We start from the raw sequence: 19,718 nt of genomic DNA on the forward strand, positions 1-19,718 counted from the left end.
TGAAGAATTTTAATGAAGGATAGATTTGTCAGACAGAAATAAGTATTTGATGCAAACAGTTTCATCAGCATGAGTTCATACAGAGAGGGAATACAGGTGAAACCAGGCTAATATGTAGAGAGACCTTATGTGAATTCTTTTAACATTAGAGTTGGTAAAACAGCATTAGATGTTCAAGCAAAGAGGGTTTGGAGGAAGAACTCTCCTGCCTTCATCATGTTTTAAGGGCTCTGTCCATTACTACACAAGGAAAATGCTCACAGACAGACTAAAGTGTTGTCTGAATAGGGTTTCTGACAACTGTTTTGTTCTTTTCTTGGAAACACTCAGGCCCTGTGATAAAAACAATGCTGATGAGCTACAACAGTATTTTGGATAAAGGCAGATTGGCTCCGTGTTCCTTTTTTTAGCTCAGCAGCCATCAGTGGCTAAGCAGATCAGATGTTTTACAGTGCCAGCTACAGAGAGGAAAAGTGGATTCAGTGTAACAGAGATGTGGGATCACTTGCAGGCATGGTCTCACTGCTCTTTGGTTCCATGCTTCTGCGTGCTGCTTAGTTTAAGTGGTCTGTGTATCTCTCCTTCTAGTGATAGCAGCTACTTATGTGCCTATGTTATCTGTCATCTTGCAATTGTAAGAGCCAGGACTGAACAAGGTACTTAAGGAAGACAAGTTGCCATGCTTGTTTGTGATCCACTCGGTATCTCATCTCTGCCAGGGTCCAGCTTCAAGAGCACCAGAAGGAAGTGCAGGAAACAGCACCACGCATACACTGAGTAATCTGCCCTTAGTTGAGTATTTGGTACTTTCCTCAGTTGATGTGTCTGTAGAGAGTTTATTTTTAAGATGTGATGGAAAATACAGATTCCTGCAGATATTTCTTTCTCTCTGGAGGTTCTAGCAAAGAAGGGGAACCAATTCCCAAAGGAGACATTATGGGGGCAGATTTCAATTTGAATTTCAAACAAGACACAGACAACAGTTTTGTTTTAGCTGTAACTCAGAGAATCAAAATCAAGCAGCCACTTTGGGGATTGTTTTATTGTCAGTTAGCTTCTTAATCTTGAAACCTGTCTGAATGACAACTATTGGGATGGAACAAATGCATCCTTACTTCCTTTTCTACAAACTGAGGTCAGAAATGATTTGGGAATAACAATGTGTGAGATGGGAATAGTTCTGCAACTGAGTTAGGAAACCTACCTTAACCCACGGCTCAGTGTCCCAACAGCCAATGATGACTAGAGAGGGACAGACAGCCATGGACATCAGGAGCAACATTGATTTAAAATAGAAGTAGGAGAGAGACAAGATTTGGTGGGTGTTTCTAGGTTACTTGTGACAGCTGGATGAGAAAGAGGATTTCTTCAGCCCTGGACCTTCTTTTTGGCCATTGGAGTCTGAGATTGTAACTGATGAGATGAGATGAGATCCCTTCCAACCCTTAAGGTTCTGTGATTTACTGCCTATTGTCCAGTTTCTTCAGACAGTGCCCATACCAATGTCAATACACTGTAGAATCAGAACTGGCCCAAAACCTAAGCCCAAACCAAAAACTTTGAAAATGTCACAATTAGACTTGAAGAAACTTGGTTGTTGTAGATTGGACCAAACCAGATAAGAATTTTATGCTTTTCAGAACCTGTTGAAAGGCCTGTTTGAAAGTTAAGTTTCCAGCACCTGAAAACTATGCTGTGTATAACTAATATGACATCATCTCAAAGAAACATAGAAAGATCAGAGAGTTTATAAAGAGGAAACAGAGATTATATTGCCCAGTAATAAGTCTACCATTATTCTTTATTAAAATAATATATATGTGTTTATTAAAAAGTTATTAAAAGGAAATAGCAATATATTTACTCTTACTACTAATGGTTTTCAAGCAATAACAGAAAAGAAGTGTGTAGAATAAAGCTTGAAAATATGCCAGTTCCATAAAGTGCAACCCTAAACCAATCTTTTGTGGTGTAAAGAATCACTTTGGATTCATCAGAAGTACTGTGTTTTCTTGGCAAATTGAGACAGAAGTCAGGATTTCCAATCCAGAGGTAATGCTGATACTCCAACATTTGTTTCTGGCCAAAATCAGAGAGGAAAAGCAGAAACAATGAAAATTCATTGCAAAGTCAGCACTCAAGAATTTGCTAGAAGATATAGAAACATTTCAGTTAACACTATGCAGTCAGTCTTTCAATTTTGTATGGACATACAGGATTTGTACTGTGAATGAGAAGCCCTTTCTCTCCTTTGTGAAGTAGACTTCCAGGACAGCTGCATAGCTACACGTTCTCAAGTCAAAACGGGATGCCTTAGCAGAAAAGAGCCCATGTTGATCTCTGTATTCTATTCAAGGAGCTTTAAGTCCAACTTCCATAAAGCAGAAGGGCACCAAAGACAGCTGTATCATGAATTATTTGCACAACTCATACTACCTAGGTGGAAATAGCTTAGCACTAAATTGTTATGGTGATAGTAAGACGATGAAGATTTAGGAAATAGTCTGAGGTGTGTCTTTGTGTGCCATGAGCAGAGAACATTCTTATTTGCTAATAATGTGGGAGATGGAAGCAGAACTGGAAGGCCAACCAATGGGTCACTAATGTACTTTTTGGGGCTGAAGTGTGCAGCTTACACAGTTTCCCCTAAAGATGCCTGAAGAAAGAATTATTCCTTTCAAAAAATGAGCTAAAAAATCAAAAAGGGGAAACAAGTTCAGAGCAATCTGAAGTGGAACATTTTGAGTACATTTTTGAAGGCAAGGGTTGGGTTTTATTGGGTTTTTGACAATTTTATTTATTAGTTGGGTTTTCCTTTTTAATTGAAATAACTTTTAAGCAAAAAAAGGCCACTTTGTAGCATTTAAGTCTCTGAAAACAAAAGACAAAAAAAAAAAAACCCAAACCCTAAAAGCTTTGTTCAGAAAGTGCTGAAAGGAAACATTTTTACTTTTTCTGAAATAAAAGAAATCATATGACAATGTGGAAATGGGACATTACAAATGTTTTAGCTGTCCTCTTTTTTTACAGCAAATTCAACTGCTGAACTTGCAGGAAACTTGCATTTCTCCTCCTATGCCCTTGAGGATCTCCATTTTTAATGAAGTGGAATAGATAACAAAAGTTTTACTCACTCATTTTGTAGTTTCTCAAACTGGGAAAGAAAACATCACCATCTATGGGAATATCTTGACCTCACAAGCTTTTAGCTTTGTTTATGCACAGAGTTGAGGGTTTGCATACCTATGTGTATACTGAAGACCAAATTTCCTTTCAAACTAAGGCCCCCATTCTTGAACAACAGTGATTCTTCCCAGAGAAATAGTCCAACATGAATTCTGAGTCCAGAGAAACCATCCAAGTATGGATTGGACTGTAATCTAATTTAACTACTTAACCTAATTTAACTGCTCATGAGATGTCGTTGACTCTGGTGCAAAAAATGAAACAACAACTTTGTTTCCAAATTCTGTTAAGAAATGGAAATGCTTTAACTTTAGTGTCCAGGCCTAAGACAACTGCATACTAAATGAAATAACCTCGTTACAACCAAGCCAATTGGGTGAGTGAATCATCAGGGATTTCACAGGTATTCTCTTTTACTGTCTGTTGAGCCTAAATTCACCCTCAGGAATTTGTGGCACTCAGCTGAAGCAGCTCAGATAAGTTAGGTATGGGGAGGATGTAATTCTCCAATCTATTCTTTCTCTTTTGCAGTTAAATAAATGTGTGTGTGTATATATACACATACACATACATATGCTTTTGCTTTGAAGGAGATGAACTCCATGGTGATATGTGAGAGATCTAAATCCATTCTTCACATCACTACTAAGAAGCCTTAGAAGCTACACTGGAATGGGTTAGGGTTTCTCCTTGTTTTCTCCTTTTGTCTGCTGCTCTCCCAAGAGCTTTGAAAATCTGAGTTTCATCCTAGTGTGGAAGAGGAGAAAAAAAAAAAGTAAAACTTGTGGGACAGGACATTGTGGTGCCCATCTTGTGGCTGTGCATGACTGCTCTCCCTGAGGGACACGTAAGGAGAAAAAGGCAAGAAGCAGATGTCTCTGTGGCCTGAGGCAAGGGGAACAAGGATGTGTGTGAGGGACTGACAAATTCTTGCCTTGACAAAGACTCCCAAACTGGAATTTATGAGAATCCATCTATAACAAAATGCATTTAACTTAGTGTCTGGCTGTCATCCGGGTGCATCCCAAGAACGGTGGCACAAGGATAAAGCTGCCACATCACACATTCCTTGCTATCACCACAGCTTCTCTCGTGATGAAACACAATCTTTCCTTGTCTGGCAGTTCTGAAAATTAACAGAAGGAAACCTCAGTGATGTTGCTGTACTTGGACATGCGTGCAAAGCACGTCAGTCTTCTGAGCAAGACTTTTCCATTGCTCGCGCTACAAAGACAAAGATGCAAATAGGAAATTGGCAAACTTACATTTGAGAAGACTCTGCACATATCTGAGGGAACAGAAAGGCTGCCACAGGATTCCTGAAAAAATAGATTGATGATTGAGTTGTCTGGGAGATGTTTATGATCAGCAAAGGTGTGTCCTCTCTGAGTTAAAGCAAGGGCAAATTCCTGGCTATGCTGATGCCCAGAGAAGGCTTGGTGGGACTCACCCCCAGTGTTATGAGCATTGTTCCAGCAGGATCAGCAGGCAGAGGTGTTAGTGGGGTCTACTCTGCCCAATCTTCCCCTCAGGCACTTTTCCAGGAGTCACTGGTTGGGAAAATTGCTGTTGGTGGGGATGTGATGCAGGGCAAGGTGCAGCATTAACACCATGCAGCCTCCACCCATGGGGAAAGGAAGGCTGTGTTGGTAAGAGCAGAGCAGGAAAACAACATGGATGCTCTGGTTTAGCCTAGAGAGGAGGCTATCAAACCTAGAGGTGGTCACAGCCCTCTGAGCTGCAGAAACTGGATACCTGATGTGAGGGACAGGAGAGTGTTTGCCTGGGAAGATAGAAAGGCATGGCCAGACTATTGGGTGGCATGAGGTTGAATGAAAGTGGGAACTAGACAATTTTAAGGCTGGGAATTAAAGAAGGTGATGTTATAGGATGTTGTTATGTTAATGTCATTTTTCTTCCCAGATCCACTTGACAACCCCTGCAAATTCGAATGATGAGTCAATTTTCTGTTGTCAGTGCCAGAACAGAGAGACAGTAGAGACCACAAGGCAGGGGGAGAAATGCTGAGACAGCCTGATGGAGCATGCAGCTCAGCCTAAACTACTTCATGTTTTGTTTTGTTCTTCTAGTTCTTGAAAAGAATTGGAAACGGATGGCAAATTTCACTAGAAGTGAAACAAAACCACCGGGGTCTTTGTCTGTGGATTAAGCGTTTTCAAGAACTAGCAAGAATAAATGTTTTCCTGTTTTCCCTCTGTTTTCTATACCTTAGGGCCAAGCCACATAGGATATTCTGAGGTTCCCAAGTTTTATTATTTGGGCTCTGTTATTTTAGAGAACTTGTTTTGCAGAACTGTGCATCCCAGGGAAAGAAATTAAGGTCAGAGATGAGAAAAACCCACCTAAGGGCCTGAAATACTTTTATTTTTTCCAAAGACCACCCTGTGTGGGAATGATAGATTTAAAAATGGGTGGAACCTCTAAGACTGGAATTGTATCAAGTTATTCATGAAAAATCTCCGAGATCTTTGTGTGAACCAGGGTATTTGGGTGGTAAATTCTCACTCTTTCTTCAGAAGAGGCACTGTGGCCTCACAAAGTAAAAAACTAGCCCTGTTTTTTACCTCTGGCTTTAAAAATAACTCTGTATCTTGAAAAGCTGTCTCAGCAGCAGTGAAGGAGTGGGGGAAAAAAATGTATTATATCCCCATGGTTTCATACAATGCAGCTGTGCTAACAGAGTACACTGAGGCTGAGACCAAAGGAAAGGCACAAAACAGTCCATGAAATAATCAGTTGACTTTAACTGTAAAGCAGTAGGGAGATCTATTGCTCCAGGTATCCTGTTACTGGAACCAATGGCCAAGTTGTCTTCAGATAGGAAGTCTACCTTACTTTGAATTCAAATCTTTAAATGTTCTTACACTTTGTTTGGATTACATATCCTTATTCTGTGGGGTTGAAAGTTTTGGGTTTCTTCCTGGTTAAATGCCTGTAGGAGGACGATCAGATTTGGAAACAACCACATGTCTAAGAGTTATTAAATCAGTTTTAAACAAAAATGTGGGGTTTTTGAAAGAAGCAAATATGCATCAGCATACAGCCTACAGTCCCTTCTAGGTTTTGAGGTAATTAGTAGTAGTACTGGAATAATGGAACAGGTATTGAGCAAAAGTAATATGCAGTTGCCACAGTGGAGCTATTCCCCCTGCGTCGACTCTAAAGTACAAGTGGTTAGTTTATAACCCTCTTTAGGTTACAACATTTTAATGCTTCTTCAGTGTTTATTTATTCTCTTCCCAAAGAATGTTCTGAAATATCAAGTTTACAACCTGTGGCTCATGTGATGGTAGTGGAAACAATTAAGCTAGAAGCTTTCAAAGCCACCACTGGGATTTTGATGCCCAGACTCATTAATTTTAATAAGAAGTGAGCTGCCAGTCGTCTTAAGTGGTTTCTAAAATCTCAACCCATAAAAACACCTCTCCACTGGTTCCAGTTTACTAGGAGCTCAGAGCAAGGTAAACACGTGTAACAAAATAGCAGGTGTTAAAAGGTGGAAAGTATGTGTTCAGATGTCTCCAAGACCATTCAAGGAATCAAATGGCAGCCCCAACCTTGGGCTCTCAGATGTGGGCTGGCGTGGGGGCTGCTCCTACCTTGAGTGTCTCGTGGGATTACTGACTGATCAGAGCATGAGGCACAGTTTCAGTGGCAAGGAGAAGAAAGGCAATGGAAACAAAAATCTTGGCAACAACTCAGTTCCATCTGTGATAATCACATTGTCTACTTTGGGCTCTCACATCTGCTCCATTCTCTTGCCCACCACAGCCGTGTGCCCAGAGTAGTGCTCTTCTAACCTGTGTGCAGATGGTGGCTGGGTTGCAGGAAGATTTGGATGGATTCACACCACACAGTGAGGAGCAGAGTTATCCAGAGCAATGCCAAAATGATCTGTGTCTGGGCAGCATCAACCAGCTTGTATTCCACGGGGCTTCCTTGCCATCCGTTGCTGCCTGCTGCCATTGCAGTCACCCACTTGGTGTTTGTAGATGCTTGGCTGAGGTCTTCCCTACCCACCTAACCTGTCCTATCCATGTTCACACTATGTTATCTTCTGAGCTGCTAAATGGTAGCACTTCCACGTTGATACTTTGCCAATCCACCATCATGGTGGAATAAAAATTAAGAACTCTCTGCTGCAACCTGAGGGACCCACTCAGTGCTCACCTATGAAAGCTTTTCCTTTGGCTTTGCTTCATCCATGAGCCTATGTCACATTCTAAGAAGTCTTGAAAGCTTTGGAGAGCACTAAGATTAGTCAAATAAAGTTGCTGCACTGATAAAAACTCATCCTCAACGTGAAAGTTTTAATGGAAAAAAAATCCAGAACCAGCAGATCTCTCTGTGATGTGAAATAGACCATGCAGTGAGTATGAATGAGCTTTAAAAAGACTCACTGAGAGTCTGAATGCTTAGAAAAAGAGGAAAAATACAGGATTTTCTTGTGTCTTTTATTAATGAAAGCAACATTGGAGTATTTTGGAATTAGTTTAAACAAGCATCTCTCTTTTCTGTAGCTGATACAACCTCTGAAGAACATATTAATGGTGGCTACAAGTGCCAAAATTACTGTAGTTTTTTCCTAGTGAGACTTGTAGTATCAGTGCTTGATTATCAGTAGCTATTGGAAGGACCTTGATGGGAAACATGATGCAGTGGAAATAGAGATGTCCATCTAGACTGCTATTGTAATGGACTTCAAAAAAACAAATGAAGAAGGAAAAAAGCTACCATTAGCAGTAGATGTGACTTTTCTGGAAGAGAACAAAATGTTCCACAAATGAAACATGTGGTTCCACTTGCAGCATATTTTGTACATTGTCACCAACAAAGTTTAGGATTTTATTATTACTTTTTCATTAAAATATCTTACTGGTTTCACTCAGGAGGCAAAACTTTTCACGTGGCTTTAATTGTTTCTGTCATAAAAGCCATAGCATCCATGTAATAGAAATAGTTTCACAGACCACAGCTTCATATTACCTATTAGTTTTCTCCCATTTTCTGTACCTACAACTCATTGGGTCATCCCAGAGACAGAAAAAGCTCCTCTCTTGCATTTAAGACCGAACAGGAACTTCTACTGAAGTTAAGGGGGGAAAAAAATCACTTTGTGTCAGTAGTGCTTTATTAGATTTTTGTTTCAGCAATCTTAGCTAGCAAATGTAAGTTCACGTGGCTGCATATCAAAGGAGGGAGTTTGTATTGACTTTTTTTCTAAAATTCATGAAACTCTAGAATATGAAAACAATAAAGGTCTTTTTCTGCATAGTTCTGCTCAAATGCAAGAGGTGGCAGTATTTCAGACAGGAGTGAAGAGCTCTGGCAGGATTGTTTCAAAGTAACTTTGAACAGTTCATTTACCTCCTTTTTTGGTTCATTTCTCTGTTATAAAAATCTTGCTGGAGTTCAGGTCTCACATATCCCATCCCAGCACCTAGCTATTAGACCATGCTTCTATTGTCAGTCTGGGCTTCCCTGCAGCTAATCTTAGCTAGGATGAACAAGCATAATTCTTGTTGCAGTCAAAACAATGACTTGTTTGCCACAGATGATATCCAAAGTTGAAAAGAGAACAAAAAGGAGAGAACTAGTGTTACCTCAATAATTTAAGATCAGCCTGTGTTAAAGTATCTGTTTTCCTCTGAGAATCACAGTTGTACCACTTAACCTTCAGCCCAGCAGAGGAGGTGACGTTGACCCTTATCACAGGCTCTAAAGACTGCAAGAAGCCAGAAATGCCAGAAAACAGCAACAGCATATCGACTGCCTTTTCCTCCTGTTTCAGTTGGGTGTTTATTTGAAAGCTCACTAAGAAATGCCACTGCTGTCTTTAGTTGCTGCCCCAAAGCAAAAGCCTTTCTCCCTGAACACATCCTTAGCAGTTAGGAGCACCCACCAAGTAGTGTGGTCCTCTGCTTTCACTTTTACTTGGCACAATCCCATGATTTGATTTGATCCATCAAATGTTGAAATGTTTTGCAGTTCAAGGACAACAAACACAAGCCCAGCCTTGGAAGGGTCCTCAGCAACAGCCCTGCCTGCTGTCCAGCTTTCTGAGCAGCTTCCCCTGACGTCTCCCTCCCTGAAGCCTCAGCGGATGGATGAAGAAGACAGCCTCTCTCCTCATCTCCTGTTGCCAGACAGCATCAGCCAGCTCGAAGAGTTTGGCAGGCAGAAGAAATGGCACAAGAAGCAGCACAAACACCATCGCCAGAGGCAGTTCAATGATCTCTGGGTTCGGATAGAAGACAGGTGAGTTGCAACTTTTATGGTCCCTGTCCTCTCTTTGCTGTCTCCTAACTAGTTGCACTTTACAGATCCCAGCATTAGTCAATTAGACTGTAAGGAGGGTTGGATAAAGGCTAAATGGGAGATACAGGGAATGAGGTGATGTTTTTGGAGCCTAATGAAGAACTAGGAGGAAGGCTCGTAGGTACATTTGATCTGTACGTAAAGAGAGTTTAAGTATTTTAAATATACAGAAACAAAGACTTCCCAGAGTGAAAATGGGAAAAAAATACCATGGAAATATTCTGTGTTTACCTCTTTCTTCCATAAACTCTTTTCCAATCTTTTCTGTTAGTTTTCAGCCCAAAGACTCCTTCACTTTCCAACTGTGCAGAATGTTCCTGGTAGTTTCTAAGATTCTGACATATCTGACTTTCAATCTGCTTGACTGTGTTCTGGGGCTGAAATGTTTTAACATCCCAGGCTGCATTAAAAACAACAAATTGAGGCAAAATGAAGTACTTAACTAAGGCCTCTATGTGGCCCTTCCAATCTTGGTCTGAGGTTAAAAACTCCCATTCGGTGTTTGAGTAAGAACCTTCATGTTTGACCAGGGCTTCTCAATGTGTGCTTTTAGGATTCCTGGGCAATTTATTCTCACACCTCTAAAACTGGGAAAGCTCTTAGTGTCTTTATCTAGGCCAAGTCATGGGCAGATAAATAGCCACAATGTTTATAGATCTCCCAACAAGTAAAAGGAATGAAATCATCTGTTGGGAACTGACTGCTTGCCTATACATGTAATGATTATCTTTGAGCATTAGTCTTATTCCTATTTTCATAGCACTTCAATTCCTTGCAAGTAAAATGAGTCAGTCTTTCAGAGGCTTCTCCCTTTGCTAAGGAAAAGAACTCTCCATATTTGTGTTTGGGGATCTTTAAAAATTTCTAATTCCTTCTTTTTAATGGAGCGGTTGCCTCATGGGTTTTTTTTAGTTCCTTGTATTCTCAGGGTGAGTGATGTAAGAGTTGTTGTTAAGGTGATACCTATTGATCTGAACGCAGTACGTCTATTTCTGAGGTTAATGCCAGCCTTGGTGAGAAGAATTCAAGTGTTTTGTTTTCAAAGCGTGGTCTGCAGTTGGATCCTCTCCACAGAGGATGTTTAAGCAGGAACTAAGAGGCATTTGGTTCAACATAGTTGATTGCCTTGATGACAAGGAACTTCTCTATCTTTGGCGTGGATGCCATCGAGTCATGGCATTTCACAGGGGCGTCTGATCCAGCTCACCACATCCTACACACATCACTTGTGTCATACAAGTGAGCTGTTTCAATAGATCTGGTAGGACACTGTCAGACACAATCCTCCTCTCCCAGTCCTATCTATCCAGAAAAGATTGGATATTGGGCCTGATCTGACTGTGGAACTGTGCAGCTGGGAGCTTAAAGCAGTGGTGCTTGCATGGCTTTGGCTGACTATTGTGCCTTTTGCTGGTTTTATTTCAGTAAGAATGTTCCTAGGAAAAGTATTTTAAAGGGTAATTCCCCAGGTTACATTTAAAGTATTCACTCTGTGCTCCTGTGAGATTTTGTCTGAATCCAGACCTTTTATCCCTCTGCTTCCATTTCATAAGGATGGAAATGGGGATAAGGAAACATAAGTTTCCATTCCCACCAGGCTGATGATGAACCAGACGCCGTGTGTCGCCTGCCTTGCTCAAAGATCCCAAGGAGATATTAGTGGGAGATCACAGCCCTAGAAATGAGGGAAAGCTGGAAGAGGGGAAGTCTACCTTAGTGCTTTCAGATGGTTTTAGTGCTTCTAGAGTTCTAGAGTCACTTCTGGTATTTTCCTGGAAACAAAACAAAACAAAAAACCCCAAATTGTTCAGCTAAATCAGAGGCTCAGAACCAGCTCTGGTTTCCCCATAAATTGGATGGGGTCTCAGTTTCCATAAACAGCTGTGACATGTTGTGATTTTGGCAGTTGGATTTCATCAGCAGTAATTGCAAGCTGGACCTTGCACAAGGCAATAAACAGTGAGTTCTCTCTGGCTGGTTCTTTGCTGAATGGCAAGAAAAGAACAAAAATGTATGCCTGTCACCAGGCTTTGCAGCATGGCTATTCTTTGGAGGAAACAGCTAGGAGGGATAAGAGTATGGGCAACAGAGTGCTACCTGTGCAGGAGAGAACCATAGGAACTTACATTGTGTCGCCTTAATAATGTTCACCAGCACTCAACAGTGAGACTGTAAGCACTGATTTTTGGGGTGTGATGGGTGTGCTGGAAGTTCACACTCTGTCCTGTCTCATAGACCCATTGTGCACGTGCATATACTTAAATTGGAGCCCCTATGTTCTATATGGACCGAAGTCTCTGCAATATAATATTACCTTGAGCTGTGGCTCTATATTTCCAAATGGTTCTTCCTCTGGTTTTAATTTCTTAACTCGCCTGTTGTCACCTGAATCTTGACTTTTTTGCCTTTGAGCCAAAATAGAGGGATTAGGTCATTGTTACAGCTTTTGGGTGAAAGCTGCATAGAATTTATCGTTTCTGTGAGAGGTCTTCAGAACTCAATTCTTTGAGCTGCCTTTTGACAGGAAAAGTCAAAGAGACATATACAGATGGACAAATCCAGATGAATTTAAACTGGATTATTGATTCATGTGTGAACCTCACTGAACTGTGAAATGACTGTGGTTCATACAGCTCTTTTCCAAAGCTTTATTGACCATGGATTAGAGGACTTTATGAGCTATGAATTGCGGGGCTTTTATGGACTACACGTTTCTAGGCCATCTCATACACTTCCATGGAAATCTTAGGGTGTTTTTTTAAGCTACCAATGCAGGAACAAAGGAAATGAACACAGGAGAGCAATCTGAAAGGCACATGAAAGGTCTGCCTCCAGCCTGTAAAAGCCAGGAAATCCATAATTAATGGTTCCAGTAAGACTTCAGCTCACACAGTCAGAACCAAACAGGCCTGATCTGAGGTTATAGCTACAATCTGAAACGGCCTCGTGAAAAAATGAGTCATCATTTAATGTCACACATCATTATTAGTATTTACTTTCAGTTATACCTTGGAGATTGTCCTTTCCTTTTTGTTCTGCCTTAACAGCTGAGGCATTTGAGTTGGCACCCCTGAGTGGACAGTGTTTAGATTTGTGTGTTGGAGGGTTAGTACCGCTGTGGAGGATGAGAAAGCTTCTGCTCCATCTTCTCCCTGTCTTTGACAGAGCTAAGATTTGCTGTTCTCCTGGGTAACAGGCTACACTGAAGGCTATTACAAATTTCTAAATGCTGATGAAATGTGTGGTTTCCTCTCCCTTCTGCCTCCTTCCTCCAAAATCTAAACAAAATGAAAAAGTCCTGTCTGGCTGCAGTTTGTGTTTGAAATTGTTTGTCAGGAATCAGAATTAAACTGAGATTTCAGGTAGCGGGAGGGATCTTTCTTTAAGTACTTGATTTTTCAGAAGTGTGCAGATCTGAAGGATCTGGAGGGATTTAAACTTAGACAAAACTTTATCCCTAGCTAGCTCCCATAGCTAAAAGCCAGCTGGGGCAGCAGGCAGGGGAGTCAAAACTCTTGGGCTGGAAGGCTGCAGTTTGGCATACAGAATGTGTTATTGTTCCTGTTGACACTGTGTTAGCTAAGCTTCTCCTAGTAATATAAATAATTAATTACAGATCATTCACTGGCTGTTTATGGTGAGCTTCTCAGTTAATTGAAAGAGTAGAGAAATGTCTGTGGCATTCCAGAGTAGTCAATGAAGGCCAGATAGGGATCACACCTGTGTTCTAGAGGGCAAACGGTTTAAAACCAACCCAAGAGAACAGAGAACCTCTTCCAGGTCAGGAGGGAGCTCCTGGGGCCCTGAGGCAGGGCGTTGCAGGAGGTGTGAGATTCGGAAGGAGCAATGGCAGCTGGAGGATGTGAAAGAGAGAAATACAGTGGTGGGAAGAAAGCATTAGAGAGGATGTAATGGGCAAATTCAGAGGTTCATTCCCGCTGCTGAGGGAGAGATCTGGGTGAAGATGGTGTTTGGAAAGACACTGAGGATGCACAGGTGCTTCGCTTGCACAGGAAAGGAATTAAAGGAGAAGAATTGTTTTCAGAACAGAAAAGCATAAATTCTTGTCCCAGATGTAAGCTCAGCCGAGTCAAACCTGCCATTAGTAGGAAATGAAAGGAATTCCCCCTGTAACTGGAAATGGCACTTCTCCAATAACCCAATGCTGACTATTCAACCCCAGATGAATGCAATAACATCACAAATATCAACTTCTTTTGGATGCTACAGTTATTTTAGGGGGAAAAAAAGTTATGTCAGTGATGGATGAAGGGAGACAATGTGTAATAAACCACAGTAAGTGTGCCTGTATAGGGTGAACCTTATCAGTTTGGATGGAATTTAAGCATTTAGCCTGTTATCCTTTCCTTCAAGACAATGCAGTGATGGAAAACAGAACTCTGTCAACTCAGACAAACTTTTAATTTCACTTAACTGCATCTGAAAGGTAAATTTCAGTAAATGAATCCAAATTGCTTCCTTTTCACAACACACGGTGCTGAAATACAGTACTTAACTTCATTAAAGAAAAGACTGCTTTTCTTTAGAGGAGACCTAGACACTTTTGAAGTCTAACAGGTAAATTGTGGTCAGATGATTTCACTCCATATGGTAGCTTTGAGCTTGAAGTTTCCATCACTGGGGCCTTGTTTGTTTAAATTACCCTATCCGCCTCCCTGGTAAGGATACTGCTCAGAGAGTGAATGTCTACTGATGCTCATGGGGAGTGGGGATCACTCCCTCCCTCACCCTGTTTCCCTGCAGCCAAATAAGCAGTTGCTACTATTGACTTAATTTGCCTTGTGTTCAACCCAGGATAAGGATGCAGCTTCAGGACCTTTCTAACTTGTTATAGTGAAGCTATCTCCCAAAGCAACTTCTCCGGCAGTCAGGAGCAGCAGGAGCATGAGCATGTTGGGAGTCCCACCTTCCCTCTCTTGGCATACCTTGTTGGTATTTGAGGTTTAACTGTGTTGTGTGGCCATTTGGCTTTCCTCCAGCACTTCTACCATTTCCTTCTCAGGAAACTTGCATGATCACAGTCGCTATCGGTGACTGTCCTCAGGCTCTAGGGAAAGGTGTACAAATATCTACTCATCAGACAAAGTCTCATGGTTTAGCAGCTTGGGTACAAGACCTTTCTGTCTTGCCTAGTGGTCTTGAAACACCTCTGGGACAAATGCTTCCTCCTGGGTCCTTGGTGAAAGCTAAGCCTTTATATCTTGAACCAGCCTAAAATCTACTCTTAGTTTACCCCGTGTTTTATGAACTCTGGTGGATATATGGTGGCCAGAAGGAGATATTTTAGGCAGTGAAGCAGCGCATCAGTTGGTCCTTCTCTCTCCTCACATTGCATGCCTCTCTCAAACATGCAGTTGTGCTTCTCTGAAGACATCCTCAGGTCCTCCCGAGAAGAAAGCAAAGCGTGGGAAATATTGCATTTTCCCCTTCTTAGTTTTTTATTGCTTCCATTTGATGCCCCTTTAAGATGAGCAGATGGCTTGATGCCTCCTTTAAACAAGCAAAGACACTGGCAGTTCTTTCATCACCCCCTTTTCAGAGCCCCAACTACACAAGCCCTCCACAGTGGAAGAAAAATAATAGCATGGTATAACTCAGTGCAGTATAAATAAGAGGTAAATCTCCTGGCTGTAATATATGATACAGTGATGACATATCATCCCTCCCTAGATGGTTTTTACTGAGGCTTCTTGGATTATCAGGTTGGTCAGAGTGCACAGAATGTATTAATTAAAGCTGTGAAGCCTGGGCTCAGCACACAACTCTCTCATGCATCGCAGTAATGGGGAGTCCTGACATTCGTGTCCAAAACTCTAGCATCTCCATGCTAATAGACCCTCCCTGTCACCTGGCCATGACTGATAACTTCTTCCCCCTTGTAAAGTCAAGGAGTTAATTTGTTACCATCCAGATGGGGCTGAAAAGATGTGTGGCCACACTTTCACCTGCTAGGCACACAAAATTTGGTATGTTTTACTTTGTTCTCTTGTTCTGTTTAACGTGCTGCCCCTGTGTGATGAAACACAGATAAACTTTGGGGGAAAAAGAGAGCAAAAGCCTTGCACACGTGCTTTCACTGTTGCTTAAGTGCCTCACCACCAGCGTCAAAAGTTGATATGAAGCAATGTGCAAGCCCTGATTTAATGAAAGCTATAAATACCTGAAAATAACATCATTAGAGGTAAAGAACATGGAGGTCTCTTGGATATAGAGACATCATTTGTATGTAGATTTCAATTTTATTTCATTTCATGAAACTAAATTCTTTATTGGTAACGTATTAGGTATTTTTGTGACATTTAAATCCATCGTGAATATTAAACCCATCTTTTTGAAGGCAAGCAAGCAGAAAAGTTGGAGTATGCAAAAGCTGGGATTTTTGAACAGTGAGGTATTTTTTCAGCACTGGATATCCAAAAGCACTTTTTTCTCCTTCTTCCTCAATGCAGATCAAGATTGAAAACGCAATGCAAGAAACCCGTTAAGAAGAGTTTTCTCTTCCTTTCTTGTTTTCTACTTTTAATTTGAGCTGTGTTGAGTAAAGACAGTTTATAGCATCTATTTATATCTTCCCCAGATTGGTGTGTTTCTGACTTGGGCTGAACATAGCCCTACTATTGCTGGCTTTGATCTGTCTGATGCAGCACAAACAAAATGTTTGCTTAGGATTCGGTTTCAAGAAGGAACAGCTTATGAGTTTTGACAATCTCTGATGCACATGTCCACTTGTTCCACTCTTTCTTAGCCAGTGCAGTCTCATGTCCTTAGCTAGGAAACCAGCTAGGTTTCCTCTTGATTTTAGATAACTTGATAACTTTTCCATTTAGTGGTTCTCTATTTTCTAATTAAATTGTCTCTTTCTGCAATGCTCTTTCTACCTGCCCTTTTTAACTCTGGCTGTGTGCACTTGGTATGGGCTCTGGAGCAAGAAATAGGAAGGAACCCCTCAAGCATTTCCATCTTCATCCCCAGATCTCTGCACTCACCTCCCCCTCTTTGAGTTCACCTTGTAGGAGGCTGTGATCCTATAAATATTGCACTTCACTTTGCAGTCAGTCCATGCCAGTGAAAGTGTGGGCTTTTGGAGCATACAGCCTCCAGCAAGAACCTCTTTGAGATGGGAAATTGTCTCACTTGTAGCTGGCTTCTCTTTGTCACCTGGCATTACTGCAGACTGCAGTAGGTAGGAGGTATAGCAAAGAGGTAGATCTCTTCCAGTTATTTCATCATCTTTGCTTTTCTCACCATTTTCACACAGATGTTTGTGTGGCCAAGAGCAGTGCAGACTGGATAAGACAGTCAGCATTGGCTCCATTTACTCTTTACTAAATTCATGGGCATCATGAAGGAGCCCTGGCTCTTTCTGCTAATGCTTTTCCCTCTTTTGACAATTTGGCAGCCTCATGGGCAGTCTCTGTGATGGTGGCCAATGCCAGGAGTGTTTGGGGCCTGCTGAGGGGCAAACTCTGGTCTAGACACCTACAATAAGAAGTTATTAACAAAACCTTTATACTTATGCATTGGATCATTCTTTTTTCATTTCTTGGGCACCAGAAATGCACTTATAGTTGGCATTAAGCTGGAGAGAAAGTGCCTGTGGATATAAATGTAAAAGCAAGTTTATTTTATCTACCATTTGTTTTAATGCTAATATTAAGCTGCCATGGTTGAATAGGTTAGACTCAAAGTCTTGAAATTCCCATCCACAGCTACTTAGTCATAAAAATAAGATTTCAGGACTGGACCTATAGTACAAAGTGTCTCCTGTAGAGCAGGGCAAAAAAGGAGAGTGCTTGTTCTACCAAAAGAGTTAACAGTAAGTGAGCCTCACTGTCTTCTGTGTTAATGCAAGGCTTTTTCTCCAGCTATTTTTAGTCTGTTCCAGCAGCGTATCCCACTGTGGGCTGGTATGTAAGAGCTTTGCTGTGGAGTTTGCAAACACTTGTATTTCTGTGTTGTGAGAACAGAGCGTGTGTGTGTGTGTATTGGAGCATGTTCCTTCGGCAGCTGAAAGGAAGGGCAGAGCATGCATACAATCCCTGCACATGTTTATTGTTGCCCATGGATAACCATGTACAGCAAATGGGCTCTGGAAGAAAGCGTGTTAGCAGATGTCGTCATGGCCCTTCCAATTTATAAATATGAGCCTTGACATTTATATTTTCCATATCCAGGGCTTTCACTAGACAGATGTCCTGAGGATTGGCTCTTTGAAGCCTTTAACTATGACTCCTCATGGCATATTGTCTATCGCACATGGAAAAAATAACACTGTATTTCTGGCTTCTATCAAACAAGATAAGAAAGGAAAATGCTCTGAGTAGCCTCAGGTAAAGGGAATTCCTCTAAATCTGAAATGCACTTTAACACATCTCTACAAAGCTCCTTACGTTCGCTCAGTCAAAAAAAATCAGTTGAGAGAATTCAACACACAGTAGCACTTTTACCCTGCTGTTTGGGGTGGGTGAAGAGCGTGGTTTGTGTTAAACTTGCAAGGCTGACTGCAGTTGCGGACACTGTAGAAGTGCTGAGTGGGCTTATGCCCAGAGTGAGTTGGATTCCTTAAATGCAGAAGTGAGTAGTAAAGCACTTGCATTCCTGAAATTACAATTCTTGATACAAAGGGTTTTTCCTTTAGCAAGGGCTGTGTTTTCCCTATGGAGTTGGATGGTGGCCATCTCCATATTCACTCTTCACTCACAGCACTACTCAGCTGACAAAATGTGTCTGTTTCCATCTTCTTCAGAGAGAACTGAATTGCTCCATAGACTGGTACAGCCAACGCTGACCCTGCAGGGAGATGGAACCCCTGTGTATGATGATGTTTGGTGATGTTTGGGTCAGGAACAAACATATTCCCCCATTATTCAGTCTATGAGACCAGCAGAGACCCACCTGTGCAATGGCTGCTCCTTGCACTGCATACATCAGGGAGACCAGTTAACAGAGTCATTTCAAAAGCTGGGTTTGGGTTGAAGGTTGGACCTCTGAGAGGACACTACTTATTTTGTTAATGGCTGTCTGCCACAGAGATACACAGATGAGTTTGATAGATCACTCACCATCAGCCAGAACGAACCTTCTTCTCAAACACAGAAACTTGAAGTTGGACTTAACTATATTTGAGTCATCTTTGTATCTAGCAGTATCCAAGCATGGAAAGGTTGCAAATCTGCTGTTCCTCAAGGTAAAGCCCCAGACTTAGCAGAGCTACATAAAATCCATAAAACGTAAAGGACTTCATCTTCCAGTGAAGGCACTTGAGTTACCATAAAGAAAAATAAATGTCTTTAAAACTCAGTGGAAATGCAAACACTGTCAGGGCTAGCCCAGAGGAAAAGGGTAAGGGATATGGGATTTAGTTCTGGTTCTGCTGTTGCCTTTTTGACTTGTGAGTTTCACGCTCTGTGAAATTAAGTGAAGACAAGTATGACAGGGAGGAAGAGGACATTACTATGTGTGGTGGGCAGTTGGTTTATAGGAGGGGTTTAACCACAGTTCTACTGCAGTAGTGGGTTTATCTGAGAAGACAGATTCATTGTAGAGTGGAAGGGGAGGAAATTTGACTCCCCGTCGCTGCCGGCAACGCCGCGTGCTGAAAACCCAGCAGGACCCCAAAGGGCAGCTGTGGTCTGAGCCCAGCTACTCCCTGGGATGAAGGAGAAGTAGGATTTCTTTCCATCCACGTGGCTTCAGTGCTGTAAAAGCTGGGTTCCTGCAATTATGAAAATGCCAGGCCAAATTCCGGTTTCTCTCAGGTCTCTTCTTTGCAATTCCTGAAAAACTTCACTGAACAAAGTGAGCATTATACCTGTAGCCTCAGCCCATGGCGCTGGCAGGCGAGGGAGCCAAGCCTGTTGCCTGTGAGCTACTGGGTGCCAGGGATGCCTCATGGAGCAGGACCATGAGGAGATACAGTGCTAACTGTGCTCACAAAAGCTCAGCTCTGCAGAGACACTTCAAGGTCTGGGTTATGACACCCAGCAGAGAAAGCTTTTGCAGCCTTTTCAGCTCTGCAGGCCAGCAAGCAGCTTTTTATGAGCCATTAATGGCATCTCCAGGCTTTCAGAGGGTTTGGAAGTGCGTGGGGAGGAGTTTACTCTGTGGCTGGCATCACCATACTTGGTTTGCAAGCAGCAGGAGGAACTGAGACCTTGTGGGTAATGCAGCAA

General features: G+C 41.8%; 1 protein-coding gene across 1 annotated transcript in view; it reads left to right on the forward strand.

The window, feature by feature from the left end:
- The window catches only part of TRABD2B (TraB domain containing 2B), a 288,315-nt gene that overhangs the window by 254,707 nt on the left and 13,890 nt on the right, over positions 1–19,718 (forward strand). Inside the window, exon 8 of the mRNA XM_062004363.1 lies at positions 9,196–9,465. Coding sequence (XP_061860347.1) covers positions 9,196–9,465 — 270 coding nt within the window. The remainder of the gene's footprint in view (positions 1–9,195; positions 9,466–19,718) is intronic.

This window comes from Colius striatus, chromosome 10 (genome assembly GCF_028858725.1).
Source record: "Colius striatus isolate bColStr4 chromosome 10, bColStr4.1.hap1, whole genome shotgun sequence".
Taxonomy (NCBI): domain Eukaryota; kingdom Metazoa; phylum Chordata; class Aves; order Coliiformes; family Coliidae; genus Colius; species Colius striatus.